This window comes from Taeniopygia guttata, chromosome 23, assembly GCF_048771995.1.
Source record: "Taeniopygia guttata chromosome 23, bTaeGut7.mat, whole genome shotgun sequence".
Lineage (NCBI taxonomy): Eukaryota > Metazoa > Chordata > Aves > Passeriformes > Estrildidae > Taeniopygia > Taeniopygia guttata.
In genome coordinates, this window is record NC_133048.1 from 6,807,728 (window position 1) to 6,835,426 (window position 27,699).

Consider the following 27,699-nt stretch of genomic DNA (forward strand, 5'->3'; position numbering starts at 1 on the left):
GATTAAACGTGCCCTGCTCTGTCCACAGGGAAAAGCAGAACAAAGAATTCTCCCCTCTCCTCCCGGTGTGTTCCCGGTCTTAGTCATGGAAGAGGGATGTTGTGGGGCAAGATTTGAGTGAGCGCTAACACATCACTTCGGAAGGAGTTCCAGAACTGGCTCCATCACAAAAAGCTACCCAATGCCAGCACCGGAAAACCTCCACCCGACACCAGCGGGCTTTTGCTGCCCTCTGCCGGGATACGACCGGCGGAGGCACCGCCCGGCTCGCCCGGAGCCCGAACAACCGCGGCGAAAATAGCGTGGAGACTTTGAAGCGTCCCTGTCACCAGGAGCTGGATTTATGGCGTGCGGCAGCACCTGTACAACCACTGCCAGGGATTCAGTCCATGCCTGGTGTTCCCTAAAAGGGCACAGGGCTCTCCCGTGATGGGAGATGCTAAAATTCCAACCGGCTCTTGGGATGCCGAAAATACCAACCAGTTCTCAGGATCCCTTGTCTCTGCTCTGTCGGTATGAGGGGTTCATCTTCTCCAGGAATTACCACCCTCGCTGTCAAAGGCCTGCTGAAGTAACAAGAGAAGAGGATCACACCGTACCCAGTCCAACCCCACGTCTCAGGCTGATGATCCCAAGGATGGACCTCCTATCTGTATGAAGAGGCAGTGGTCTAAGGTAAGAGCCCCAGTTTGGTTAAGATTCGAAGCTTCTGATGCAGCTGCTGCCCCATTGGGTGGAGGGTAGCTGGGATCATGGCCTCTCACAAACCTCTCTACCACAAAAAAAAAACCCACCCCTACAAGTCTTTGGCCTTTCAACATTGTCAAAAACTGTCCGACTTTGTAAACCCTGTGCCAGCTCTGAGAGCAGTGGTGCCTTGAAGAGATGACCAAAGTACTCGTCACAGCATAAAGGTCTGTCAGGGAAGGGTTAGGTTGGATATCAGAAAAAGGTTCTTTTCCCGGAGGGTGCTGGGACACTGAGCAGGACCCACAGGCAATGGTCATAACCACAAGACTGCCAGAGCTCCAGGAGCGTTTGGACAATGCTCTCAGGCACAGAGTGAGAATGTCCTGTGCAGGGCTACGTGTTGGTCTCAATGATCCCGGTGTGCCTCTCCCAACCCAGCATATGCTATCATTTTTTTCCTGATAGCTGAATCTCCTGTCTCAGTTTAAGGCCATTTCCTCTTGCCCTCTCTCTGCTTGCCTTCTCACTCTAGAAGAGACCGGTCCGCATCTCACTCCAATCTCCTTCCGGGTAGCTACAGTTGTCCCAAATCCCCCCTAAATTGCCCCAAACCCCCGCCCTCCGGCCCCGGCTCCCTCCCGCGGCTGCCGCTCCTCCTGCCGCCAGGGGCGCTGCGGGAGCAGGGCTGCCGCTCTCCCCGCCCGCCGGGGCCGCGGAGGAGGCGACAGGGCCGGCCCGGGCGGCGGCGGGAGGGACCGAGGGAGGGGCCGAAGGACCGGGGCACCGGGGGTGGGACGGAAGGAGGGGCGGCGGCGGCGGTAGGGCCGGGCCGGACCGGGCCGGGCCGGGCCGGGCCGGGCGGTGGAACAGCGCGGCCCCGCTGAACCCGCCGCGGGGCCTGCGGGAGAAGCATGGCCGCCAGCCTGTGGATGGGGGACGTGAGTGTCCGGCCGGGACCGCGCGGCTTTGTGCGGAGGGCGGCGGGGCTGCGGGGGTCCGCGGCCGGGCCGGGGCGGGGCGCGGGAGGCACTGACCGTCTGATACCGTCACTGACCGGCACCCGCACCATGACTGACTGACGCTCTCCCACCGACCGACCGACCGACACCCTCTCATTGACTCTCGCACTGACTGACACTCTCGCACCAATTGATGCCCTCACTCCGGCGCCGTCATACTGTCTGACACCATTACAACTGACAGCCTTGCTATGACCGACTGACACTCTCGCTCTGACACCCACACAACCGACAGACTGACATCCTCACAGTTCTGATACCCTCACTCTGACATCTGACACCAGCTGACCCTCTCCCTGACTGACTGTCCCCTTCACACCACTGGCACCCCCACACTGACACAGCCTCACAGCCCCTCACACATTCAGATACACCTAAACTCCCCAAGTGACATTCAGGTCATACACTCCTATGCATGCTGACATGCTCACACAGGCTGACACACACACTCTCAGACATAAACCCCAGCCTGACAGGCACATTTGTGACCAGTTACACACACACACACCCCAGAGTGATCCTCATTGTAGCCAGGTCACAGCTACACTTAGACCAGTGTCCCTGGTGGTCAGACACATGCATGGGCACAAAAAAGTCTCACACGTCCATACTCTTACGAGGCACTTACTCCCATACCCACAGCATGTACACGTGCATTCTTTGAGGATTTATCTACTGTTTTACCTGCTCAGCTGCTGTAGGCAGTTACATGCTTACATTGTACATGGGATTTACACACACTCATGGTTGTGCTGCTGATTGTGCTCACACTTGTAGGCACATTTGTATGCACTTTTCCAGGATTATCCCTCACAACCTGCCCCCTACGTGCGCACCTTTGGGTGCACTTACACTCTCATAGGGATTTTGACTCTCCTACATGCACACACATTCACAAGCACTTACACTTCCTGCTAGGTCCCTCATTCCTGCCTGTGTGTGTACCTGGCAGGAAGAGCACCCATGTGAAGCACACTCACAGGTGCTTCTTCACCCAAGGGTGTCTTGCTGCCCATTCACATGCACACTGTTGGCACACTCACAGTGATACAACCCAGTGTCCCTCGTGTGCCCTTCACACACCCTCGCTCTTGTGCCCTTGTGTCTTTCACATTCACTGCTGAGCACACACTTTCACACACATATATTCACCCCAGCATGTTGTAGTGCCCTGCCACCCAGCCGCACTGCATGTGTGTGTGCTCAGTGTGTTGTGGTGACTGCATTGCTACCACTGTGGTACACTGTGACACACACACACGGTCCCACTGCTGCGTATAGTGCCTTTGCTGTCACACATTTGTACACACCTGTGTTCACTCCACTATGCGTATACATGTCACAACTTCCCTGCCACCTGTTTCTTGGACGCGTATCTGCCTTCAGCCCCTTGCAGCTCACACCAGCACAGACTTGCTTGCATGTAGTGTTCCTCATCTCTCACCTGTGTGTGTACACATAGCCCAGCACATTCCTGAGAATCCCACTGGGTACTTCTCTCCCACGCACACACTCAGCAGTTTGTCACAGTATCAGGGTGTCCTCTACTGCCTTTACTCATGCATGGAGACTCTGTGGAGTCCGTTCTCCTTTTCCCCACACAGAGAGTTTTTTGTCATCTCTCTACGATAAAGCCCATCTTCTTTTTCACCACTACTCTCACAAGCAGGCCGTGGCTCTTTGAGCCATACGGACATATCCAAGCAACTGGTTGTCTTTACAAATACAACTTTCTGTACACACACACAGCCAGGATCATCCTGGCATGTCTGTGCAGAGTGGTGCTGCTTCTGCTCCTGAGACAACTCAATTCTGCTTCACACTCACCTCCACAGGGCATCTGCTGCTTTTTACACGTGCAAGTGCAGTATGGTCACTTTAACATACTACACAATCTGTCACACATGCAAGTGGTGGAGCCACTTGATAGACAAACAGATACTTGAGGGCTGTAGGTTACCATGAGACACCTGTCTTACACAGGGTACATGGAGCTATATATATATTTTATACATACATTTTTCAGTTTCGTGTTACCTGTCACACACACTGCTCCCCATTTTCATTTTGGTTAGTTCCCTCCTCCAGTTTCTGTTATACACAGAGGTGTCCTGTTCACTCAGGCTCTTCATAGTATATTTGATCCAAATTCCAGCACCATTTCCTACTTGTCAGTCCCTTACACCACACAGACACCTGCTCTCCAGCATGTTCACATGCACTCTTACCTGCACAGTGCGGTCCTTCCTTGTGAAATGAACAAAGTCAGTGCTCCCATGGGCAGGATGAAGCGTAGAGCTGCCATGGGACAAGATTCCAGAGCTTCCCCCAAGTGCTGCCCTGGTATTCCGGGGTTGTGCGAGGCAGACAAAGCTCTGCAGACCCCTACCACAGCTCCACGGGGCAGTGTCACCTGCCACATGCCATCCGGGGTTATGCCACACCTGTGTATCCACAATGCTGGCCCAGCCTTCACTTGCACCTGGAGAAGGAGCCTGCCACCTTCTCCCCTGCTCCCTGTAGCAAATGCTCAGTTTGTTGCTGTATGTTTCTGAGTAGCTTTTGTCCTTCTGTGAAGCTCCCTGTTCTCTGAAATTCATGCTGTCTCTTGGGTTCCACTTTGCAGACTGTTGAGCCTGGTTCATGCATGCCTGCTGGTTTTGAGTGGCATCGACCCTCTTAAATGAGTCTTCTTTTTGAAGTGTAAGGGTAAAATCATTCTCAATAATGTTTTAACTGATTAGAGGGACATTGACACATATTCTCTTTTTTGTAGATGCTCTGATCTAACTTTCATTCTTTTTTTGCTTTTATAGCTGGAGCCCTATATGGATGAAAACTTTGTTTCAAGAGCCTTTGCCACCATGGGAGAGCTTGTACTGAGTGTAAAAATCATTCGAAACAGGTTAACAGGGTAACTGTTTCTGTTTGTTCTCTGAGCGCATTTGGACTGAAGCGTTGCTGTGGTCCTTCTATATCAGAGTGAATTTTCCCTTTGAGAGTCTCACCATTGCTGCCACCGGTATGGGAATATTGATCAGAGAAATGGAGAGGGCACTGTTGGCTCTTCAGCCTTCCCTCAACAAACAAGGTTTGGTCCTCATCCTGCAGTGCTCCAGCACTCAGTCAGAGTGGTGTATGTATCTCATTCCATCCCTCAGGGAATTACACCTCCCCAGGCTTTGGTCACTAGTCTGTAGTGCAGCTATGTGATGCTAATAGAGGTGGGAAGTCTGACTTGGAGCAATAAGAGAACCTTTAGAGTTCATTTGAAATAAAAATAGTGATTTATGCAGAATAAAAGCAGTTTAATTCTTATCCATTATTCTTTTAAGTGTTGTAATTTCAGTTTTCAGTAGTTTAAACTTGGGCGGGCAAATTGATGGTCAGTGAAAATAGGAAGTAAACTGTAAACTAAACCATTTTCTGTGTGCTTATGTTGACCTGACTTATGGTAAGTAGAGGTTATCCCTTAACATCCAGCTTCTCTTTGGTAGCTAATATTTATACTTTAAAAAGAAACTGTTCTATGTATTTCAACTATAGCAAATTTCCTACCACTTATCTAAAATACAGTTTTCCTCATCAAATGTGTTTTAACTTTATAACTTCTGTCTCTTCTCCTCTGTGTTGTATGTTCAGAATTCCAGCAGGCTATTGCTTTGTAGAATTTGCAGATCTAGCTACTGCAGAGAAATGTTTGCACAAAATCAATGGAAAACCACTTCCTGGTGCTACACCGGTAAGTAAATGGGATCAGCCAGTTGAGAACCAAAACTTGGAAGGGACAGATAGTGTAGAATGTGTATTTTAATAATTACAGATAAATTGAATACTTAGCAAGCTGGGATTCTTCTTTGCTTTAGAACTCAAGTTATGACTATAAAACCGTTAATGTTCTTGCTCTGAAAACTGTTGAGAAAAACCACTGATTTCTTTGTGACTGTCTAGATAAAATTCAGGTGTAGAAGTGTTGTGGGATGTTTTTTATATCTGACCATTGCTGCTGTTACCAAAGTTGGACTAATCAGAAATCTGAGAAGAGCAAGGAAGAAATTTGACTGAGTATAGTGTATGTCTGCCACAATTCTTCCATCTCTGTCCTTTTGTGTAATCATGGAGTCACAGAGTGGTTTGGGTTGGAAGGGAGCTTAAAGCTTATCGTATTTCATCCCCTACCACAGACAGGGACACCTTCCACTAGACCAAATTGCTCCAAGCCCCATCCAGCCAGGCTTTGAACACTTTCAGGGATGAGGCAACCTGAGACTTTAGCTGTGTTTGTTGTTACATGTGTACAGGATGAACTTGCAAGTTCACACTGTCTTTTGAGTAACACTGGCAAGAGAAACATGACTATTAATCTTGCATTGTTCTTGGCCCTTAGCAAAGAGAAGTTACTCAAACCTCTTTACAGTGGAGAACAAGAGAGAGTATTGAATAATTGCAGTGCATAACTCTCTCCTCTACATAAAAGCTGGGTAGTTAGGGAGAAGAGGAGGAATAGGCAGAGAGGCTAATTTTAGGATGTTGACTCGAATATGTGGTAGATTAAAATGAGACGGCTAACACAGCTGTCTGTTGTACCCACAGGAGTTGGCTGCAGTAGCTGGGGTGACTGATTCATAAAGCAGCTCTAGAATCACCTCAGTTACGGTGTGATATACAAGGTAAATGGGTTCCTGTTTCAGAGTAGTTAATACCCAGAGTAGGAGACTGGGAAGTTCAGATTGAGCTGTTTAGTCAGCGTTCCTGAGTGGGTGACATGCCCTGTTAAAAGGAGTTGATGAGAGGCCTGGAGATACCTGTTTCACGTGTTTTCTCATGATTAAGGCAAGCTGATCATCCCGGATGCCTTGTATAATCACTGGAGAGACAAAGAGAGCAGCTCTTGCAAGGAGTAAGATAACAATGGAAGTTTGGTTTTGGGAATACCCATCTTACTTCACAGTTTTGTTCAAAACAGTGTGGAGGGATGATTTGCATAACACACGGAGAGAATTACAGATGTCAGGCAGAGATCCAAAGCAGCCAAATCAGTACACTTGGCAGGCAAGTGCCCAGCTCATCCTTTGCATTTAAAGAATTTTGTTTACAGAAAACTTGAGTGTGGTACATGCTTTTATTTATTTTTAAATACTGAATCAGTCAAAGGAATAACAGAGAGCCATGGTGCTGGTGCTGTCTCTCTTTTCCAAGCATTGGTATTCCCAGTTCCCATCTGAGTGAAAATACTCTCAGGTGTCTTGTTAATTTTAAAGCCAGAATATTGCAGTGAAGAGTGAGATAAAAAAAAAAAAAAAAAAAAAAATTTAAGTGCTTCAAAGGGGAATCTAAATTTTGTGTTAGCTTGTAAATGATCCACAGAAGGTTGTGTAGTACTGTGCTCCAAAGAATGCAAGCATGCAAGGAACAGGACTATAGCCTAGAGATAAGACTGTGCTCTATTTCCCAATAATTACTTACCTGTTTTTGAGGGAATTAAATCCATCATACAAGGTCCAGGAACACACTGGGCTCTTCACTATACTGAACAAGTACCCTGATCTCTAGGGCATTTCTGATTGTGATCCGAAATCCTGATTTTATGATCTGAAGTCTTGATCCTGAGATTAGCCCAGAGCTGATTCAAAGATCTTGGTCTTCTTAGATCTTGGTCTAAACTTAAATGTAAGCTGGGTAAAAGTTGCTAAAAGTATGGTAGGTTGGGGACAGAGTGTTCCAGATGTGCCAGAGGGCACAAATCTGGGCTGCTGGGAAACTTGTTTCAAAAATAAATTCAGATGCAAAATTTAAAGAGCGCTCCAGTGTCCTTTCAGTAGTAGTAGTTCTTTCAGAACCCTTTAATTTTGAATCTTACTAAATGTCCAGAGCCAAGTATTTAGCCACACTTCCAGACTCAGGCTGATTCCATTTTCTGGTATGTTTGATTCTGGTCTGCTAGTGTTTGTGTTAAATCACAAAAGTCCAGTAGTGGTACTGTTGTTTCATTTTAAGACCTTAAAATGGGAAGAAAATTAACATTTGTTATTACATTTTGATTTTCATTATTATATCTGTACTGATGCTAAATAAAAATGTGCTTGTTACCTTAACTGATTGGCTTGAAGGCATTGAAAATGAGTCATTAAGTTGCATTATATCAGCTTGTTGTATTTTTCCCTAATTGCTTGAATTCACATGATGACATTTGAATGTATGGATTCGTTTTTGCCTTGTTTCAGGCGAAGCGATTTAAATTGAATTATGCAACATATGGAAAACAGCCTGATAACAGGTAAGTGCTCAATATTTAAATATTAATTTTGCCTGCTTAATGTCTCTCTATTAATTGCCTTGCAAAAATTATTCAAAATATATAAACCCAAAGTTCATCACTGCCAGTCTTTAGTAGAAGGAAGAGAACTTAGTCTGCCAGTTTTGTGCTTTGCCCTGTGTGTGGCACAACAGATTTATCCAGTGTCCTTTGAGGTACTTAAGCTTTGTAGCATCAAAGTATCTAATTCATATATTATAATTTAAGATCTATGTATTATAATTTGAGATCTATGTATTGGAAATAACATCTCTATAAATGAGATATTTTTTCTTGTCGTTTTAGAAATCAGAGATATCCTGAGTAATAAGCATTGAAATAATCTTTAAAGAAAAAGCAGTATTCAGTTGGTTGGTTGTCCTGCTTGGATTAACTTGAAAAAGCAGTGTCAATCAAAATTTTAGTTAAGCAGCTTAACTGGTGGCACTTCAACATCTCCATTACATGGTCTTTTAATATCACTCTTCTCTGAGTTCAAATATTTAAGCTAAATGGTAACTGTCACTCAGCATGTCCCTTTTGTTTTTCTTTTGATTGTATTTAAGACGTTTACTTTTGATTTCTTTAGTCCAGAATATTCCCTTTTTGTGGGAGACCTGACTCCTGACGTGGATGATGGGATGTTATATGAATTTTTTGTTAAAGTTTATCCATCATGTAGAGGTGGAAAAGTTGTTTTGGACCAGGCAGGAGTATCCAAGTAAGTTGTCTTTTATAAAATGCTGAAAAATATCTTGAGTAATATTGAAACACTCTCTTCCTGGACTCTTGGGTGGAATTGTGCTTTACAAACTTTAGCCTATTGAGTGTATATTCCTGTGATAGCTGTACAGGTTTTCTTTCAAACAGGGTAGGGCACACAAAGCTGTGATTCACTGTCAGGTTCTCAGTAGCTGCCTTGTTTGTCTTTCCTGAAAATGTCTTGACAAAAACAGCTATCAAAAAGTTGGATTTCTTAATGTAATTAAAACATTTTCTAAATAGCATGCAATTAAGCTGTATTTTCCAGAGGAAGGAGCAGTTGGTGAGCATCCTTGTTTTCAAAGCAGAGCATGGCTTCAGTGAAGCACAATTCTGTAATATAACACCTGTGAGAATGTTGGGATAAGATATAGGCTATGGCTGTAGGTCCCTCCACCTTCTGATATGTGGTTTCTTAATCTTAGACAGGTTGGTTTGAAGGAATCTCTGGAGGTCTCTGGTCTAGCTCCTAACAGGACTGTAGCCTGCACTAGATCATATCATCCATTAATTGTGTAGCCTGGAAAATCTCCCAGAATAGAGTTAATTCAATCTGTCTGGGCAGCCTGTTCCAGAGCTGCACTCCCCAGTCATGAAGTTCTTCTTCACGTGCATCTTGAACTTGTTGCAGAGCTACTCAGTCTCTCTGGCTATTTTGTCCTCATGCTGTCATTGCCACCTCCCCTGGGACTGACACTGCTGTGTTTGGCTCTGTGTGCCTTCTGCTCCTCCTCAGTGTAAACCTCACAGTTCCTGTTGTGCTGCACCTGCTTCAGTCTCTGTCTATAGAACAGTTGTTGGTGCTGCAGGTTGGGAACTGTGCATAGGTGCAGACCTCAAGGAAAGGGAAACTGTGGTAGCTTGGGAAGTGGGGAAGGAGTAGGGACTTAAAGTCCTGTTTCTGGGAAGAGCAAAGCTGTCTCCCCTGGCAGTGCCACAGTGTTGGTGCCAGGGGCTTTGTTGGGACTTATGCAATTGCTCAAAGCTGAGACATCTGCAGGTGTCAGTGTGATGTGAGAGAGGAGCTTAGAGCTTGCAGACAAGCCCTGGCCCTTCCAGCCAAGGCTGGTGGATCAGGAAGGCCTCCTCCCAGACCCTCTTGTCCAGACAGGAGAGGAGCTTGGAGCATGGTGCTGTGGTGGTGTGCCTACTTCTCTGCTTTCTGCTGAGGGTACAGGTGCTGAGGCTTTTCCAAACTTCAGGGGCACGACAGAAGGTCTGTAGGGAGGTCCTGGCCAGGAAGAAATTATTTCTTTCCCCACCAATGGTTTAGCCATTGGTGGAGAACAGCTAAATGTCTGGAAGAGTTGGAAGAATCAGTGTCTGGAAGACTTGGAAGAATCACTGTCTCCCTTGCAGCACCCAGCATCTATTCCTGTACACTGCATCCATCTCTATTTGTGTCTCTTTTGGAACTGCCAGTCTTCCCACTTTCTCTTTCACACTCCTGCTCCCATCTGAAAATCTGCAGGAGTCTTTTGGCACTTAGAAACTTAGTTGGGTTTGTGTGTGAACACCTTAAACTGACTTAGAAGTTGACTTGCACTGGATTAATTTGCCATAATCCTTTGGCAGAGGGCAAGTTAAATGAACGTGGGTCTGTGTAGAGTTTTGCTTGTGTTTAATAATCTAGTTTGTATGTATATATATATATATATATATATATATATATATATATATATATATATATATATATATGTAAGATTTTTGGACTTGTGTGTGGAGCTTGCTGTGCAAGGTACTGCATTTTCTGGGGCATGAACTGCTCTGAAATAGCTGCTGGTGGGGACCTCCCATGAGAAGTAGGTAATGCTGCTTTCAAAATAGCACATTACTTGGTGTTTAGCAGTTCCCACAGAATAGATAATGCACTCTAAATTTACACCCTTGCTTATGGCTTGTTCTTTTCCCCAGGTAGACAAGCCCTTCCCTCCCAAATTTCTTCCTTTGCTTAGATGGATTCCTCTTACCCTCCCACACCTAAGTCTTTGATCTTTCTGCTGCGTTAGGCAGCCCATCCCATGATGAGATCCTGGCACTGCCCTCTTGGATGCTGTTGCATTGCTTCTGACTCACTACAGCATCAAAAGCCCACGCAAAGGATTGTTGGGGTTGGAGGGAGTTGGAGTTTTCTGTCTGGCTGACGTGCAGTTCTGCCACATCACAATGAAGGCTTGTTGCAGAGTCCATGGGTTCTGGATGTGCTGTCTCTGTTCCAGCTGTGCTCTTGAGAATATCAGTATCCTCCCAGCAGAGATTTGGGGCTTTACCGTGTGTCAGTTCACACATTTCAACATGGCTTGTGTCAGCTCACTTCCAGTTCCCCAGAATCCACTGGCACAAGAACTACTTTACATTGACAAGCCCTTGAAAGTACTGCCAGAACTTGGACATGTGGCTTCAGGCTTTTGGAAAAGCGGCTGGAAGGTAGAATAATTTCATCTCTCCCAAGAGCAGGGATAACAACCCTAAGGAACATTTCTGTACACTTTTTCCCAAACCAAATCAAACTTCACTGTAACTAATTTTTATAACGTGGCATTGCACTTTGGGGTTGGTTTTATGTGAATTTTTTTATGTCTCTGCAGAGGTTACGGGTTCGTGAAATTCACAGATGAACTGGAACAGAAGAGAGCACTGACAGAGTGTCAGGGAGCTGTGGGGTTGGGCTCTAAACCTGTACGCTTGAGTGTGGCTATACCAAAAGCGTGAGTAGAACAGCTGGACATTTATATGAAAAATGACATCTGGTTTTAAATGCCTTTTAGTGCTTTGGATACATGTCCTGGATGTCTCAATCACAAAATGAAAGAATACTGATGAATATGGGGAGTATCAGAATGCCCTGGAGTTCAAAGAAATTATAACATTAGCTCAATACTGAGCATTTTACACTGTTTTGAATTGTATACATTATTAAACCCCTACACATGCGCACACACTGTAGTTAAATATGATTGTATTTAAAATGTATGTTCCTTTGCATTAAATCGAAATAGTTTAAATCTTTTTAATGATGACTGGATAGCAAAGCTCAACTACCTTGCTAATTCTATTATTCTATCTACTACATATAAGACTTTTGGGGCAAAGATTAACTTTTTTTTCTGTGTTTGTTCAGAACCTGATACAATGAGATCCTGGTCTGACTTGGGGCTCGTAGCACTAGGGTAATACAAATCATAGTAATTGCTCCCTGTTTGAATAATATTTAGATTTTCAGTGACCTCATAAATCTTGGCGGGGGAAGGAAGAGAAAAGCAGAAAAAATGGGTGCATTGTGGTGAGAAGATTGATGTTTCCTTCTTCCTGCTTCTCACTAATGTCATCATTAGTAGAAATAGCTTTATGTGTGACATATTTTCATTTCCAAACAATATTTGTCATCTTATTATTTGAAACCTTGATAGTTAGGTGAAATGGTGTTCCTTGGGAATGCTGTCACTTCCTAAAGTGGCAAGGAATAGGAATTTTAGTCAGTTCTCAGAGCATTTAAGTTTATTTTTGGATTACTAGTAGTTCTTATTTCATTAACTTTTTCAAGTCTGTGCATTAAAGACCACCTGGCTCAGAGAGAAAGGGGACAGGGCCTTGCTTAGGTTTCTGTATGACAGTGGCAAAAAGGAGAGTTTTATCCATTCTTACAAAACTCAAGGTTTTTTGCCAGCCTTTAAGTCTTTAACTCTTCCTGTAAAGCAAGGCTCAGTACTTTCTCTCAGAAAGCTGCAGATTACTTCATCCTCTTTACCAGACGGAAGAGGGGACTCCAGTATCTGGATTGTGGTTCAGGATTGTTCTAAACTGAAGCTTGTAGTCCTGAACTCTTCCCTTCCCAGAGCCAGGAAGTGATACCAAGTTAACTTATCAAGAATGAAAGTAATGTTTATTAATGAAAAGGAATATGAATACAGGAAAGGGTATTAAATTTAAAACACTTCTTTCTTTATGCAAATATATGCAAATAATAAATACTACTGCGGTAAATAGTGAATATATTTTAAAGACTGAAATTTTCTTGTTAGACTAAGCCTTGTCTCTTTACCACATTGTATCTTAAGCTATTTCACTGCTTTTTTCATACTTGTTCTGTGCTATTGTATTGCAACTTTAAAAAATGGTTTATTGCTATTTTATTGGTATTTTTTCCTGCTTTATTTTTTTAAGTAATCGTATGAAACCAATGGAGTACAGTCAGATGTACAACTATAATTACAACCAGTATTACCAACAGTATCACAACTACTACGCTCAGTGGGGGTACGACCAGAACACGGGCAGTTACAGCTACAGCTACCCCCAGTATGGCTACACGCAGAGCACCATGCAGGTAGGGCAGCACAAGCTTGAAAGGTGGAATGAGAGCATGTCATCTTCAGCTCTGAGAATCACAGAATGTCCTGAGCTCGAAGGGACCCACAGGAATAGAGTCCAGCTCCTGGCCCTGCCCAGGACACCCCAACAATCCCACCCTGTGCCTGAGAGCATTGTTCAAATGCTTCTGGAGCTGAGGCAGCCTTGGAACTGTGACCATTCTCTGGGGAGCCTGTTCAGTGGCCAGGCTCCCTCTAGGGGAAGAATCTTTTCCTGATATCCAGCCTGACCTTCCCCTGACAGGAGGAGGCTCCAACTGTTCCCTCAGCAGGTCCTGTCCCTGGTCATGGAGAGCAGAGATTGGAGCTGTCCCTCAGGAGGAGCTGCAGACCCTAAGGAGCTCTGTCCTCAGTCTGCTCTGCTCCAAACTGAACACACCAAGAGATCTTAGTATATACCTCTTAATAATGAAGTCTTAATATAGCTACTATTTAGTGTTTAGCCCCTGGTGTGTCCTGTTGCCTTATGGAGAGTATATTGCTGAGGTAAAAAAAAGTTTGGTGGACATAAAGGGTCTCTTAGTACAGTTGTGATGGTAGAAGAGTTCTCTTGGTACAGGCAGTGCTCAGAGTGCCTTTGGGATCCTTCAAAAACTTTGTTATAAGGGATAGAACACATCAGAACAGTCACCCCACTTCAACCCTGGAATTTCAAGAACTGCCTCTGTTAGAGGTTTAGTGTAGGATCTTGCCCATGGAGTGTTAGGAATGGAACACAGGCTTATGTGTGAAGAATTCTGTTGTAATAACTCCAGTATAAAAGTCAGTCTTTGACAGTACTAATCAACAAGTGATGCTTGCAAAAGAAAATATAATTATCCACTGTCCTAAGGGGTTTGTTTTTCCTTGCAGACATATGAAGAAGTTGGTGAGGATGCATTGGAAGGTATGTTTCTCAAATCCTGTATTGAAGTTGTATGTATGTTCTGCACTGCTTGGAGATAGACTTTCTCAAATTGGCCCTAATTTCAATTTATAATATACCTCTATCTTCGAGTAAATCTGAGAAAATGTGTGGGTCACTATTGCCTAGAACAGTTGCATCCTGGTTTTACTCTTGCTGCTCCTAGTCTGAACCTGGTGAGGACTGAAGCTGTTTGACTTCCCCAGCACTGAGATTTTAATCTTCTGTAGTACTGAAATTGTTAACCTTTTTTTACTAGGGTTTTTTTTTCTGATATGCTTCCAAGAAAAAAGTAGATATTCTGTTTTACTGCAAAATCTTGACATTTAGAGGCCAGAATACTTAATTGTGCTTTTAGTTTACAAGTAAAAGGGAATAATACGAGTCACCACACTGATAAAATATTTCAAGCAGTTGTTGCTTGAAATGGGTCACTAAATCAGATTGGGGTTTTAGATACCTGTACAAGTAGCTTTCATTTATTGATGCAAGAAGCTATCATTTCATGCCGGCCATTTTAGATTTCTGTCTTGAGTGCAATATGCACTATGCAGTGTATCTTGCTCTATTCCTAAAAAAAAAAAAAAAGTAAAAATTAAAAATCACATAGTAACAGATCTACAGGATCCACAGGTATGAGTGATGATGTGTGTGGAAGCTGTTAATGGCTCTTAAAAGCATTCTAGGAGAGCTTTCCTTTTGCTGAACCAAACATACCAGGACTAGAATTGGGATAGCTCTGGATATTTCTTTTTGTGGTTGATTAAATGAAAGATTCCTACCTTTGTAGGAAACTGAATTCATGTATTGTCACTGTATCATTCCTTTTCCTTAAATCTCTTCTCCTGTAATGTCTTACAACATGATGTAGTTAAAACCAAATAGAATCCTGGAACAGTTTGGGTGGGAAGGAACTTCCAAAGCCATCTTTATCCACCCACTGCCATGGACAGGGACACCTTCCACTTGACCAGGTCACTCCAAGCCCTGTCCAACCTGGCCTTGGACACTTAAAGAAATGGGGCAACCACAGCTTCCCTGGGCAGCCTGTGCCAGGGCCTCACCTCCCTCACAAGGAAGTTAAATGTTTAAAAACATTATATTCCTGATGTGTTTTTGAGTCTTTCCATTCATTCGGCTTTGTATTGAGAGTCATTCACTCACCGTTGTGATTGTGCTACTCTGATAACCTGAGCTTTGGGTTGCTGGAGTTGTCAGGTGAGCTTTACATACTACAGGGGTTTGGGGAGTCCATCACTGTGCATTCAGAGCAGCAGGATTGGACCTGCACGCTTGTTGTCCAGCTCGAAAATGCTTTCTAAACATTTCTTCCACATGTAAAATAGGGCTATGCTCACCATGATGCTGTGGTGCCACTGACACTCCCTTCATTCCTAACTGTGACTCCAGCTTTGAGCTGCTGGAGGATTTGGCAGATGAGTTCTGGTGACTGCTTGCAGCAGCACAGGATGCTCCCATCCATCTGTCCATCCATCATTTGTGACCTCACAGTGGAGGGAGCAGAAGGGAGTGGGTGCCTCTGCATTTGCTTCTGCCTTTCCATTAGGGCGAGCCCCTTCTGGCAGTGCAGGTGGCTTCACTGGGCTGTGAGGTGCAGGTGTGTGTTCCCTCCACTGGCTGTCCTGTGGGGCAATCACTGTTGTAAAAAGGGACATGTTTGGATGTAGTTATTCCTTATCTCATTGAAGAGAGATTGAGTAGGATTGACTGATTTGGTCAGGTTTGTGACTGGGCAAGTGGTGGGAATGTTTGGTGACACACAGAATCACAGAATACTTGGGGTTGGAAGGACCTCTGAAGATCATCCAGTCCAATTCCCTGCTAATACAGGCTTACCTGGAGTATGGGACACAGGAACACATCTAGGTAGGTTTGGAATGTCTCCAGAGAGGGAGACTTCACACCCTCCCTGGGCAGCTGTTCCGGTGCTCTGCCACCCTCCATGAAAATAACTTCTTGTTCATGTTGAGGTGGTTGCTCCTTGTCCTGTCAGTGGGCATCACTGAACAGAGTCTGGCACTATCCTTTGACACCTGCCCTGGAAATATTGATACTCCCCCCATGTTTGTTTTAATATACAAACTTGTTTAAAGGGTGTTTTTTTTCTGAATACCTTTGATGTGTGACCTATTTGTCTGTCTTTCCTCCCATAGATCCCACACCTCAGTTAGATGTCCATGAAGCAAACAAGCAGTTTATGGAACAGAGTGAAGAGCTCTACGATGCCTTGATGGACTGTCATTGGCAGCCTTTGGACACGGTCTCATCAGAGATCCCAGCCGTGTTGTAGCCTCATTGCTGAGGCATTGTGTCTGTGAGACATCCTCCCAGTGTGCTCCGGACTGTTATGCTGCCCTGGATACTACAGTTGTGAGGGGTGGCCCTTTCCCCACCCAGGTACTTGGAGTACAGGAGGACTGTGGCCTTTCCTGTAGAGAACAAGTATTGTAGGAGCATCATGGTAACCTTTATTCATGGTGAAAATTAGAACTGCAACAGTTTTGTTCCTCTTGTCTTGAAATGAACTCTTCATACTTACTGAGAAGTGTAATTTATAAACTTTCAACAAGATGGCACAGGAGAAAGACTCTACTCCATCGTACAATAAAAAGTTGGTCTTTTAAGTAAAATTACCCTTTGCATTTTGGTTCCTGCCCATCTTTCTGCTTTGCTGCCCATTCAACTGTCTTAAGTCATTTGACCCAATGCTCATGAATGTGTTATTTCAAAAAAGATCATTGTTGGACACCACTAAAATGTCTCAAAATCTTTCCAGTGACTGGGTATGGTTGCTGTAACTTGAGCATGGGATGAAAGCTTATGTTGTGGTTAACTCAAGCTGTGATCTTGAGCTTGCAAGTTTGATGTTCTTAAGCAGTCAACCCAAAGAGCACTTTGGAGAGCAAAGACAGAAAGAAGTGTTATAAAGCTTTTACCTGGTGATGTCTTGCACACCTGGCCTGCTTTTCTACCTATGTATGCGGAAATAATTCCCCATGAACCATCAATTTATAACACTTTTTCCAGCAACCATATTTAAATGTTATTTTGTGTATCATGCCTTTATGTTTTTTTTATTGTGGACACACCTTGATGGTCTCTTTGAGATGTTGAGATTTTGTAGTGTCTTCCACTACTGGACTAGTGTCCAGTCAGAGTGAAACTGAGGATCTGACAGCAAAAATGGGTCAGACCAATTGCATTGATATGTTGTGCAACAAATGGTTGTTAACCTGGAAAGCAGTTTTCTACTGGATGTTGTATAAGCTGGATGGCCAAGCAATATATTTAAGCTGATATGTTGCATTAGAGGGGAAAGTGAAAATACTAGCACTTATATACATGTTATAAGCCCTTTTTCAGGCTTTTGTGCCTTAAACTCTTGGAGAAATAGGGACAGAGAAACTACTTGTAATAAATGTCTATCCAAGGAATAGTTTGGCAACTGAAATTGCTACTGCAGAGCATTTAGTTGCCTCCCTGCCCATGTTGATGCAGAGATTTGCCACAAAATTTAAATACTTTGATAAAGCTACTTCTACTACACCTTTGTTTGTGTCCATAATTATGACATATTTGTCAGTCTGTGGTCTATTTCATAAACTGGAAGTGGGATGTGAGGGGAAGGGTGATGTGACTGGAGTTAGGTTATTCCTGACAAGTGAGCTAAAGGACTGCTGGACTCCTGCGTTCTCATCTGCTGTGAATTTTCCTCGTGCTGTGCCCCTGACTGTGCTGCTGTCTCACCTCCAGCTGTTCTGAATGTAAGGAAAGGAATATTCCCTGTGTATGCCAGGAGTTTCAGAAGCAGCAGAAGTGGAAGAGAGCAGAGCTTTATATCCTCTGATGTGGCGACTCAGCTCAAGACACCCCCTCTTCTTGGGAAGTTCAGCAGAGTGGCATTGCAGAAGTGATGTAAAGAAGGGCATTTAAAACACTTTCTAGGTAATTCTGTTACTGTGCCGCCCTGCGTGCCTTCTCTTCTCCTATTTTGGACTTTTCCTACCCCTCACAAATTTTAGCCTTTACAATGTGGCCATTCCAATTTGCTCCAGGGGGTGAAGCTACATTTATTTATCAATATAAATTTATTCTGCTGTTCTCATCTGCCCAGCATTGCTGTCTGTGGAGTATTCCCTAATGCCTGGATAAATTACTTCCATACAAGTCTGTCTCTAGAGGAGAAAGGAGCAGGTTTTCAGGGATCAGACAGCAACCCTGTGGGAAAATCCTTTTGCTTTCTGCTTTTGTTTTTTGGTGAAAAGAAAAATGGTAAATATTAATCCAACCCGTCCTAACCCCTAATTCCTGTGAGAGCTGAGCACGTACAGACCCTTGTGAGGACTAATTTGGGAGTGCAGAAGCCAGCAGAGATGACCTGTTGACTCCTGTTTACTGGTGCTGCAGAGCTTAAAATAACTCCAGCTTTTGTTTCAGGAGAGAGGTTGATGCGAGGCTCTGGGCCACGTTCCCTGGAAGTATGAGCCAGACTGTTGGGGTTATTTGGGAGAATCTCAGCCAAGGTTGTGTGGAGCTGTTAAATCGCTGCATTGTTTTTTGTGGGGTGGTTTTTTTGGGTTTTTTTTGTTTTTGTTTTTGTTTTTTGGGGTTTTTTTTTGTTTTTTTTTAATATCACTTACTTATTTTAATGTTAATTTTCAGCTCCCAGCCATTATTGCTGTGTCTGAAGCACAGGAGAAACTTTTATTTGGAACTACAAAACAGCCACCTCCTGGGATTTGTAAGGTTTGCCTTTTGGAATCCCAGTTAAATAGAGTGTGGGATTTTGTTTCTCCTGGATGACTACAGGAAAAGTCCATATTAACTACCATTTAGTGTTTCACAGGATGAAAGACAAGGACTCCATGTAGTAAAGTAAATTCTGCTTTTGTCTCTTACGTGCTAAAGGCAAGAAGTCCAAGGCAGATGATATCACAGCTCCCTGGGATTACTAGATACACCAATTTCTGGATTTAACTTGGGATTTGCTTAACCATCAAACTAATTCAGTGGCAGGATGGGGTATGAATTTGAAATGCAGTAGCAGGAACTGATAGAGCTGCTTCAGGAAATGTCACTGATAGAGTTCACTTTCCTTTTCTTGCTGGTTAGAGCATTTTTTCAGAAAGTATCTCATTTTTTTCTTCCTTAGTTATTTCAAGTAAAAATGTTTTTTCCAAGTGCAGTCAGTTTTCAAGAAGGTGTGTGGGGTTCTGCTCAGCACACACTCATTTTTCTCTGCCACATGGTGGGATTCTTGGGGTGTTCTGTGCAGTTCTGTTGGATTTGATGATCATGTGGATCCTTTCTAAATCAGAATGTCGCATGATTCTATCATTCAAAGATCATGCCGCTGCTGCTGTAAAATTTCTAGGGAAAAAGCAATGGTGGAGAACACAGCTGGGAGAGATTGAGAGCTGACCATGGCCAAGACTTGCTTCAGCCCCTTGATGTGTCCCAGGAAGCCATAGGCACAACAATCCACCTGGATCACTAATGCACACCTGCTTTTCCTTACTGATAGTTTTCACATTACTGTGCATTGTCTGCTCCCATCTGTGAGGTGGTGGGAACTGCAGCCTCTTCCAGCATGTGCTCCCTGTCCTGTGCTGTGGAAGAGGCTGGTGAGAGATTCTCAGGAGGTTTCATCAGGGCTTCACTGACCATGCACATGCAGTGGGATTTTCTCTGCCCCTCTTGGGTCTCCATCCATCTTGTCATGGCAGGCTGAGGTCTGCTGTGCATCCAGTGCTTTTCATTGCTGCTCTCTGGGGATTCTCCCAGTTCAGCATTTGGAAGAGTCTCTTCCCAAGCAATGTTTGCCAAGCTTTGAATTTTTGGGGAAGGTTGATGTTTTTTCCTACAGTAATCTCCCAGGCTTTACTCTGCCCTATGATTTGACATGATTTTTAGGATCACATTGTATCAGCGGCTGTGCCAAGGAGACTCCAGGGATAGCCTCGTGACTTGGCGGAACAGCTGTGAGATCCATGGCGGAAGAGAATGGGAGCAGCTGCTTGTACCTTGTCCCTGACAGCTTTGGCAAGGGCTGTCGTGCAGAGGATTTGGCCACACAAAGTTTGGGGCTCACTCCCAGACTTAACCTTAAATGGCTGAGGGTTTATTTTGTTTCCGATCTCCTGTGTTTGGAGATAATTACCAGCTCAAAAGGCCATTACTGAACATTGAGAATTTTTTCATCTGTTCATTTGCTTAGAACAAATTAAAACATGACCATACTTTTTGCCCTTTCTCCAGAACTTGGACAGGAAGCAGTCTCAGGCTTTTCCAGCTGATTTCCTGCTATGATTGTGTGATACAGTGCAGGGTGTTGCGGGGTGACTGTGGCAGGGGCACGACCGTCCCCTGCGAGCTCTGCAATTCCCAGTTATCGGCAGGGACACAGCAGGGACAGACAGCAGTGACACCGGTCTTGGGGTGGAACAGGATGGATTTATCCCTGGGCTCCCAGACAAGACTGGGGCGGGGTGAACAGAAGTTTTTATGGAGCAGCTCAGGAGTAGGGGTGTAGGAAAGTGAACCCACGAGGATATGGTAAGAGAGGAGTATAAGGTGGGGCAAATAGCTTATGAGCCTATCAGGGAAAATGGTGGGGGGGGGGGGATAATGCAAAGTAACTAGTGGGGTGTCGAAGGCAACAAGACAGACACAGAACTCTCTGGAGAAAGGGGCAGGGATAGGGAGGATTGGCAATTTGGGAGGAGGTTAGGGAAGGGCTCGGGAAATTTAGCAACTAGGGAAGAAAGGGGATTAGGGAGAACAGGGACCAAACATGGATTCAAAGGAAAACACACCACAACAATTGTGCCATCAGCATCTGTTCCAGCACTCCCTTCTGCCCCGTTGACAGGTGCTGCCGTTTTAAATCCTTTCCACAGATTATGAATCATGAGCAAGGAGTCTTACAGAGGTATTGTGTTGGCAAAGACGCTTCTGTTTCCAAGATCCTTTTCTTCTATTTCCCGAGGGTGGAGTGTTCCCCCCACCCCCCGTTCCAAAAGGGAGGAAGGAGTAGGGGAAATGCAGCTGCTGATTTCATCTTTTCAAAGAACAACTCCTGATGTGGACCTTGCATGGAGAAGGAGAGAGAAATTGTACTTGCCCCACCCGGAATGGGGAGTCATTTAGGTGGTGTGGGGGTGTGCAGCTGCTCCCAGTGCTAGTAGGAGTGGTGAATCATGGGATCATTAAATAGTTTGGGCTGGGAGAGGGCTGAAAGCTCATCTCATCCCACCCGCTGCCATGGGCAGGAACACCTGCTGTTATAAATTATGACACGGGACCAATTTGTGTAACTTTATAAAGAGAATTTTATTAATTTAGCAAGCAAGCAAATACGGGCAAATACAGCGCTGGGCGGCTGGGGAGTCTCTGCTCCACCAACTGGCTCGCACCAGTTCCTTAGCTCGGTCCTTCTTTATACTGTAGCATGTCCTGTTGACGTGACCTTCCAGATGTACTCTGCGTGTGCTCCCTGTTGCTAGGGGGTCTTCTTCTGCCTCCTGGTGGTCGTCTGGATGAAGGCTGGTGGTCTTCGTCCTTTATCCTCTTCATGACCTCTCCTTATTTGGTGAGTTCTTTACTTCTTCCTGGAACTTAAGATACCATTACGCAAGCACGCATACATATTGTTCTAAAGCTACAACTTCCCTGCCGTTCCATCAACCATGTCAAGCAAGCCCCGCCCCCGACTCTCACGCTCCACCATGACTCAGCTCAGTGAATAAACCAGACATTTATCCATCACACCTGCCACTAGAGCAGGTTGTTCGGGAGTCTCGTTTATTCTTTGGGATGGGGTGGAGTGGGACGCTGGAAGGGGGAAAGGCAGGAAAATGGCTGGGACTGTAGGCAGCGCGGCCTACAACTCCCAGAAGCCTCTGCGGGAGGGCCCGGAACCAGCGGCCAATCGGAGCCCGCTCTATCGCACTATAAAAGGTGGCCGCTAACCAGTTTCCACCTCTTCCGGCCATGGCGGCGAGCGGGGCAGGACGTGAAGAGGGCGTCGGGGACCATCCACCGCCATCCTTCGTCGCTGGGGCTCTCCTGCTACTCGGCTCCGCTGTATCGGCGCCCTGTGGGCATCGCGTCCGGTGGCCGCGCTTCGGTGCGCTTCCAAGGCTGCGAAGGGCAGCGCGGCCTTGCCCCCGCCCTCCTCCTCAGGCCGGGCCACGCCCGGGGTAAGTGAGGGACCCCCGAGGCTGATCTAATGGCCTGTCCCAGAACAGGCGGGCGGAAGAGCTCCCGGGACCCGCCTGGCCCTATCGAAGCTGCGTCTGTCGGTGCTGTGGTAGATGCAGTCAAAAAGGAGCCGAGAGCAAAGAGATTTTCCTCGACGGTCGCCGCTCAGTTGGAACCTTTGTAACTGTCTGGCAACATTTCGGGAAAGTACATGGCCCGCCATGGGCTAAGGGGGTGTTACTAGTACTGGAAGTAAGCGGGTGCCGCAAATCCCTGCCCCTGGGGTTCAAACTGAAGCACGGGGCGGGGGAGTGGTGGGGGGAAGCGTTGTCTCTCGGCTTTCTGTAGTTTTGTATTAACTTACTTCTCTTGCAGTTTACTTAAAGCTCAAGACACTCTTCTTCCCCAGCATCATCCTGGTGTAGCAGGTGGTCATGGGGCATGGGATGGCTAGTGATGGCCTCAACTTTGGGCAGGTAAGATGGGTAGTCCAGGTTCTGGAGTCCTCAATTGAGAGGCTGAGAATTGGTTGGTTTTGTGGCCTCCCTGGACCAGAGTAGGAGCCAGCAGCGTTTCCTGCCCCTCTGCTATTGGGCAGTGCCAGCAGGTGCTGTTCCAAGGCTATGCATCCTCCATAGGGCTTGTCTTTGGGGCTGGGCCCTGCAAACTCCCTTAGTTCTTGCTCCATCCAGATCATGGGCGAGATAAGGGCAGTTCCTCTCTCTGGGGCTCACTGGAGGCAGAACTGGGAGTCAACCCTAATACCGGAGCCAGTCAATCACTCTGTCACAGACTTCACCAGATAAACTCTGTGTTTACCTGCATGTTTATCCAAGACCTGTGGCTCCACACAGTAGCTGCAGGTCTCCAACAACGTGCCAGAGCAATGGGAAGGTCTTTGACTGCTGGGCCTCTTCTGCCTGTGACTGTCACTCACCCCTCCAATACATTTTTGGGAATTAAGCTGTTCCTTGGTTGGGGTTCCAGGGTGGAATGAGTCAGAGATGTGTCCACAAAAGTCTGTAGCCCACTGCTGATATTGGGGGTATGTTGTGATGTCTTCCAGAGGTCCTGGTTGTTCCAGAGCTCTCCAAATCTGATGGATAAACCCAGGTGAGAGGGTAGTACCCTTGTTGGATCTCCACAGCCCATCCCTCCAAATCCCTTTCCCATCAGATCTGAATACCGATCTTGTGGTCGAAAAAGGAGGAAGAGTAACATTCATGCTGGTCTTGGGCTCTCTGCAGGTGTGTCCTGTGCTGAGAGGGGCCACTCGGAAGACAGGCTGAACCAGCCTCACTATTTTGGGAATTTGTTGGGAAGGAAACTCCCAGTCAGGAGAGCAGTTAAACATTGTGCACAGGGGGCAGACATGCCATGAGGGTTGGGAGCCTGGAATTTGTTGGGCATATCTGAGCCATAGATTTATAGTGACCCATTGGCTTCAGGCACTAAACTCTGGCTCTTGTCTTTTCGCAATAACTCTGTGGAAAAAGATGAAAACCTGTGAGCACAGTCCCAAGGGCTTCAGCTTGCTTCCCATAGGACCCGAGTTGCGGGAAAGCTGCAGTGTGGAACATGTAAGTGTCCTCTGGGGAACTCCTGGTGTTGGGATGGGCAGTAAGGGTAAACTAGGTACTAGGAGGAAATTCTTGCAATGAGGGTGGTGAGGCCGTGGTTGCCCAGAGAAGCTGTGGCTGCCCCATCCCTGAATGTTCAGGGCCAGGTTGGGTGGGGCTTAGGCCATCCTGGTGCTGGTTTTCCACCTGGTTTGGTGGACAATATCCCTGCCTGTGGCAGGGTGTGGAATGGGTGAGCTTTTAAGGTGCCTTCTAACCCAAACTGTTCTGTGATTGCATGATCTGGAGTGGGGTCTGGAGGACAAGGGACAGTTCAAGTTGACTGTGCTGGAAGTGGCCAGTTTTTCACTTGGACTAAGCAGGTGGGAATGATCAGCCTTGTTTTAAAAGCTTTTAATTGGCAAAGAATTGTGATCTGTGGTGCAGGGTGTGGGTGAGATCAGTGGCAGTGCAGCCTGGTCCATGATGATTCCTGAGTCTGGAGACTGTTGAATGAATCCTGCGGATATGGGGCTGAGGCCAGACATGTGCTTGCTGCCCAGAATCACAGGGCAGGGAGGGGACATCCAGGAGTTCTGGTATGGATGGAATCTGATACAGCGCTGAGCCTGACTGCTCATCACTCAGTTGGATTGGTTTTTTTGTCCATTTTCTCAGGTCTAAGCAGAGGGTGAGCCATCTCTGAGGGACTTGGTGGTGCAGTGCCAGACTGTTCTTTCCCAGACCTCTCCTCCAGAAGTGGGAACTCTGCAGAGCCAGATCCTCACTCCTTCCTGAGCTATGAGCTCCACCAAGTGGGAGCAGCTGCTTCTGGGATCCACTTACCTGCAGTGAGGGAGCTGGAACTGATTTGGCTCCAGGTGTTGCTGGAGCTCCCATTCAGATGCTCCACATTGAAGAGCAGTCTGTTCCATGGAGTTTTCTCAGGAACATGTCTGGATATTAAATACTTGATTAGAGCAGGGAGCCAGTAATGCCAAGGTGGTGGGTTTGATCCCTGTATGGGTCATTCACTTAAGAGCTGGACTTGGTGATACATGTGGGTCCCTTGCAACTTGAAATATTCTGTGTGTGGTAAGAGTTTGAATAAATGCAATTACTTCAAATCCTTGTGTTTCCTGTGTTTGAGTTGCATTGGGATGGGATGAGGCTGGGCTGGCTCTGAGTCATGGAGGCTGAGCATCACCTTCCAGTGGAGTTCACCAGTTCTCAGAAGCGAGTTCCTGTGCTTGCTGCAGCACTCACCAGTGGGGTGTCCCCCGCAGCCCTTGGCAGGGGTCCCCGGAATGCAGAAATACCTGGGCCTTCATGGAGATGGTAGAGGAGCTCCTTGCAAACTTGGGATGTTCCAACACCCTTAGCTGGAGGCCTTGGTGATTCTGGTTGCTGGTTTTCTCACCATGGAGAAAAATGGATTGTGGGGACCCACAGCCTCTAGCTCCAACTCAGTGGGTTGAGTTGGAGCTATTCCTGTCCCTGGATGGCTGGGCTGTGGCAAAATCCCTGAACCTGTGGTAAATTTTTGTCCTGGAGTATTGAGCTGGTACCTCTTAGTCCTAAGTCTCCTACCTGCAGGTCTTGAGAGCCCCTTCCCTGTGGAGCATCTCCCATCTCTCCCTGGATCTTGGCTTCTGGGGGGATACCAGTGAGTCTGCACTCACTGCCTGACTGTCCCTGTTGTCACCAAAGCCAGGCAGCAGAGACATGAAGGTCTGCCAGTAGAGGTGCGCATGCGGAGCTGCCATGTGGCAACACAACATCCTGGTGACAACAAATGAAGACTAATGCCAATGTGATTAGAGCTGAACCTGTGTTACTAAAGTTTGAAATGCTGGGCTGTTGCTAGGGTTTGTGTTTTGGAGTTTGGTGGTTGGGAAACAGGTTAATGGAAAAAAATAGTTTAAAAAACAAGAGAATTAAAAAGGCAAGTAAAAATTCAGTGGTTTTCTTGAGTGGTTAAAAGAGCCATGCAGAAGCTCCAAACACTTTTTTGAATGTACACCTGGGAAGATGTAAACTTTCACCAGTGTTACCAGGAAGGATGAGGATGGAGCTGGCAGCTGCTCCCTCCCAAACAGTTTGCTTGTCTGCCCGGGTGACTGCGGGGGCCAGAGCTGTCCCTGTCCTCAGGTGGGGTGGGGACAAGGGTGGAGACCTGTCCTGTCGCTACCAGCATGGCAGGAATGCAGTGGGTCAGGATCTGGTCAGCTCAGCCATGGAGACAGTGACAGATTTCCCCCAGGATCCTGACTCTGAGGGACACTTCCAGTTCCGTGTCATCATGCTGGGAGGCACAGCCTGGGCAAGTCCTCACTCCTGCACTGCTTCACTGATGGGCCAGGTGGGGGTCCTGGTGGGGCAGCCACCAGTAGCCCCACCGTCGGCGTCGAGTTCTACAGCCGGACTATCCTGATGCCACCCATTGGCAAGGCCAAGCTGCAGCTGTGGGACACGGCTGGTCGGGAGCGGTTCAGGTGAGGTGGGTATGCGGGCCCCAGCACCGCACTGAGTCTTCCTGCCATCCTGGGGCATTTGTAAATCCCCAGCTGGGTGTGCAGGGACAGGCAGCAATGGCTCACTGGGATGGTGATACTTTAGGGGCCAGTGACACCTTGTGCTGAGCTTGCAGTGATGCTGGAGCTGTTCAGGGGAGCAGCAAGGGAGCAGGGCTGGGTGCTTGGTCCTGGGTCCTGGTGGGCTGGGGCTGGGTGGTTTCTTTCCTGATTTTATCAGGCTGAAGCCAGGAGCACCTGGGAGCATGAGAGAGGTTCAAATGGGGCACAAAGGGCTGAAGACCAAAGTGCTGTGGCTGGAGCTGGGATCCCAGGCCCTCTCCATCCCTGGGAACCTTTTGGGGAGCCCAGGGTTGGCTCTGGTGGTGCCATATTTCTGTCCAGTGCTGCCCCATTCCCACTGCATCTGGGGCTGTTGCGGGGATAAACGGTACCACAGAGTCCCTGAAACCCCCAAAGGTTTCCTCTGGAGCCACCCAGTCTGGGGAGAGGGAAGCTGAACAGAAAATGGTTGTGTAAATGGCTAAGACAGGTCTCTATTTCCCACTCCTGATTATTGTCACCCAAAAATCTCCCAAGCCCCATCCTAGGGTTGTCCGTGTTAGAGCTTCCCAGTATCCTTTGAAAACCTGCTGGGTATGCCCAGATCCATCACCAGGTCCTTCTATCAGAGTGCAGCTGGGGTGCTGCTGGTGTTTGACCTCACCAACCGGTCATCTTTTTAGCACGTTCCTGAGTGGTATCACGAGGCTGGGGGGAACCGGTGCCTGCCTTTGTCCTGGTGGGACACAAGTGTGACCTGGTGGCTGAGCGAGCCGTGTCAGCAGAGGAAGCTGGACACCTCACTACCACTCTGGGCATGGCCTTTGTGGAGACCTTGGCCCTCAGCAACCTCAACGTGGAGTTGGCCTTCCAGACACTGGCTGGAGGTATCCAGCAGGCACTGGGCAGGGGGATCCTTGCCCCACACCAGGGATGTGATGGCATCAGGCTCTGCCCCAACCAGAGTCACCACCAGCCCCTGGCAGGGAGGGACCCCGGCAGCGCTGCCAGTGCTGATGGGGATAGGGGGACGTGGGACCCCAAATTGTGGGGATGCTTCTCTCTCCAGCCAGCACCTGCAGCCCTTAGGTGATTATGGGGCTGGGTCTCCCCCCTGGGTTTGGGTTTATTTCAAACCTTAAGTTGGAGGCTCTGAAAAAATAGTACTCTGCTGTAGGAGTGTTTTAAATAAACCTATGGCTTTTCCACACTAAATAAAGGCTGTGCCAAGCACTGCATCCCAGGCAGGGACACAGCACTCAATCCATGGTATGGGGGATCCTCTTCTTTGGGGGGCATCA

General features: G+C 46.7%; 1 protein-coding gene, 1 long non-coding RNA gene, 4 other non-coding genes and 1 pseudogene across 11 annotated transcripts; 6 read left to right on the plus strand and 1 right to left on the minus strand.

Annotated features, from left to right (window-relative positions):
- Window positions 1-279: 279 nt before the first annotated feature.
- Window positions 280-17,607, plus strand: TRNAU1AP (tRNA selenocysteine 1 associated protein 1). 6 transcript variants are annotated; one of them, XM_072917983.1, is made up of 10 exons: window positions 1,398-1,628; window positions 4,336-4,412; window positions 4,526-4,614; window positions 5,352-5,451; window positions 7,934-7,986; window positions 8,594-8,725; window positions 11,355-11,474; window positions 12,931-13,093; window positions 13,989-14,022; window positions 16,215-17,607. In XM_072917983.1, exons 3-10 carry the CDS (start codon window positions 4,538-4,540, stop codon window positions 16,349-16,351), a joined length of 816 nt encoding a protein of 271 aa, XP_072774084.1. In that variant the 5' UTR covers window positions 1,398-1,628; window positions 4,336-4,412; window positions 4,526-4,537; the 3' UTR covers window positions 16,352-17,607. The 6 variants fall into 6 exon arrangements, with proteins under 6 accessions (XP_072774083.1, XP_030146185.1, XP_072774082.1 ...); XM_030290326.4 differs by having other exon boundaries at window positions 1,402-1,628; window positions 4,526-4,623; XM_072917982.1 differs by lacking the exons at window positions 1,398-1,628; window positions 4,336-4,412 and adding an exon at window positions 280-675.
- A 3,761-nt stretch (window positions 17,608-21,368) lies between these two features.
- Window positions 21,369-21,971, minus strand: LOC140680477 (uncharacterized). Its single transcript, XR_012051826.1, has 2 exons — window positions 21,832-21,971; window positions 21,369-21,671 (listed from the first exon to the last, which is right to left on the minus strand). It is a non-coding gene; the product is annotated as an uncharacterized lncRNA (long non-coding RNA).
- A 77-nt stretch (window positions 21,972-22,048) lies between these two features.
- On the plus strand, window positions 22,049-27,617 carry LOC121471063 (ras-related protein Rab-42-like; annotated as a pseudogene).
- Window positions 22,336-22,478, plus strand: LOC115498307 (small nucleolar RNA SNORA16B/SNORA16A family). Its single transcript, XR_003963723.1, has one exon. It is a non-coding gene; the product is annotated as a small nucleolar RNA SNORA16B/SNORA16A family (small nucleolar RNA).
- On the plus strand, window positions 23,083-23,213 carry LOC115498308 (small nucleolar RNA SNORA44). Its single transcript, XR_003963724.1, has one exon. It is a non-coding gene; the product is annotated as a small nucleolar RNA SNORA44 (small nucleolar RNA).
- Window positions 23,415-23,531, plus strand: LOC121471064 (small nucleolar RNA SNORA61). Its single transcript, XR_005982457.1, has one exon. It is a non-coding gene; the product is annotated as a small nucleolar RNA SNORA61 (small nucleolar RNA).
- LOC115498305 (small nucleolar RNA SNORD99) lies at window positions 24,298-24,368 on the plus strand. The gene has a single exon (XR_003963721.1). It is a non-coding gene; the product is annotated as a small nucleolar RNA SNORD99 (small nucleolar RNA).
- Window positions 27,618-27,699: the final 82 nt, after the last annotated feature.

What these genes read in the sequence shown, in the direction of transcription:
- TRNAU1AP (XM_030290324.4), top strand. Translation starts at nt 1,602, where the DNA reads ATGGCCGCCAGCCTGTGGATGGGGGAC. An exon ending in CACTTCCTGGTGCTACACCG is followed by an intron (nt 5,452 to 7,933) that starts GTAAGTAAATGG and finishes GCCTTGTTTCAG; the next exon opens with GCGAAGCGATTTAAATTGAA. An exon ending in ACACGCAGAGCACCATGCAG is followed by an intron (nt 13,094 to 13,988) that starts GTAGGGCAGCAC and finishes TTTTCCTTGCAG; the next exon opens with ACATATGAAGAAGTTGGTGA.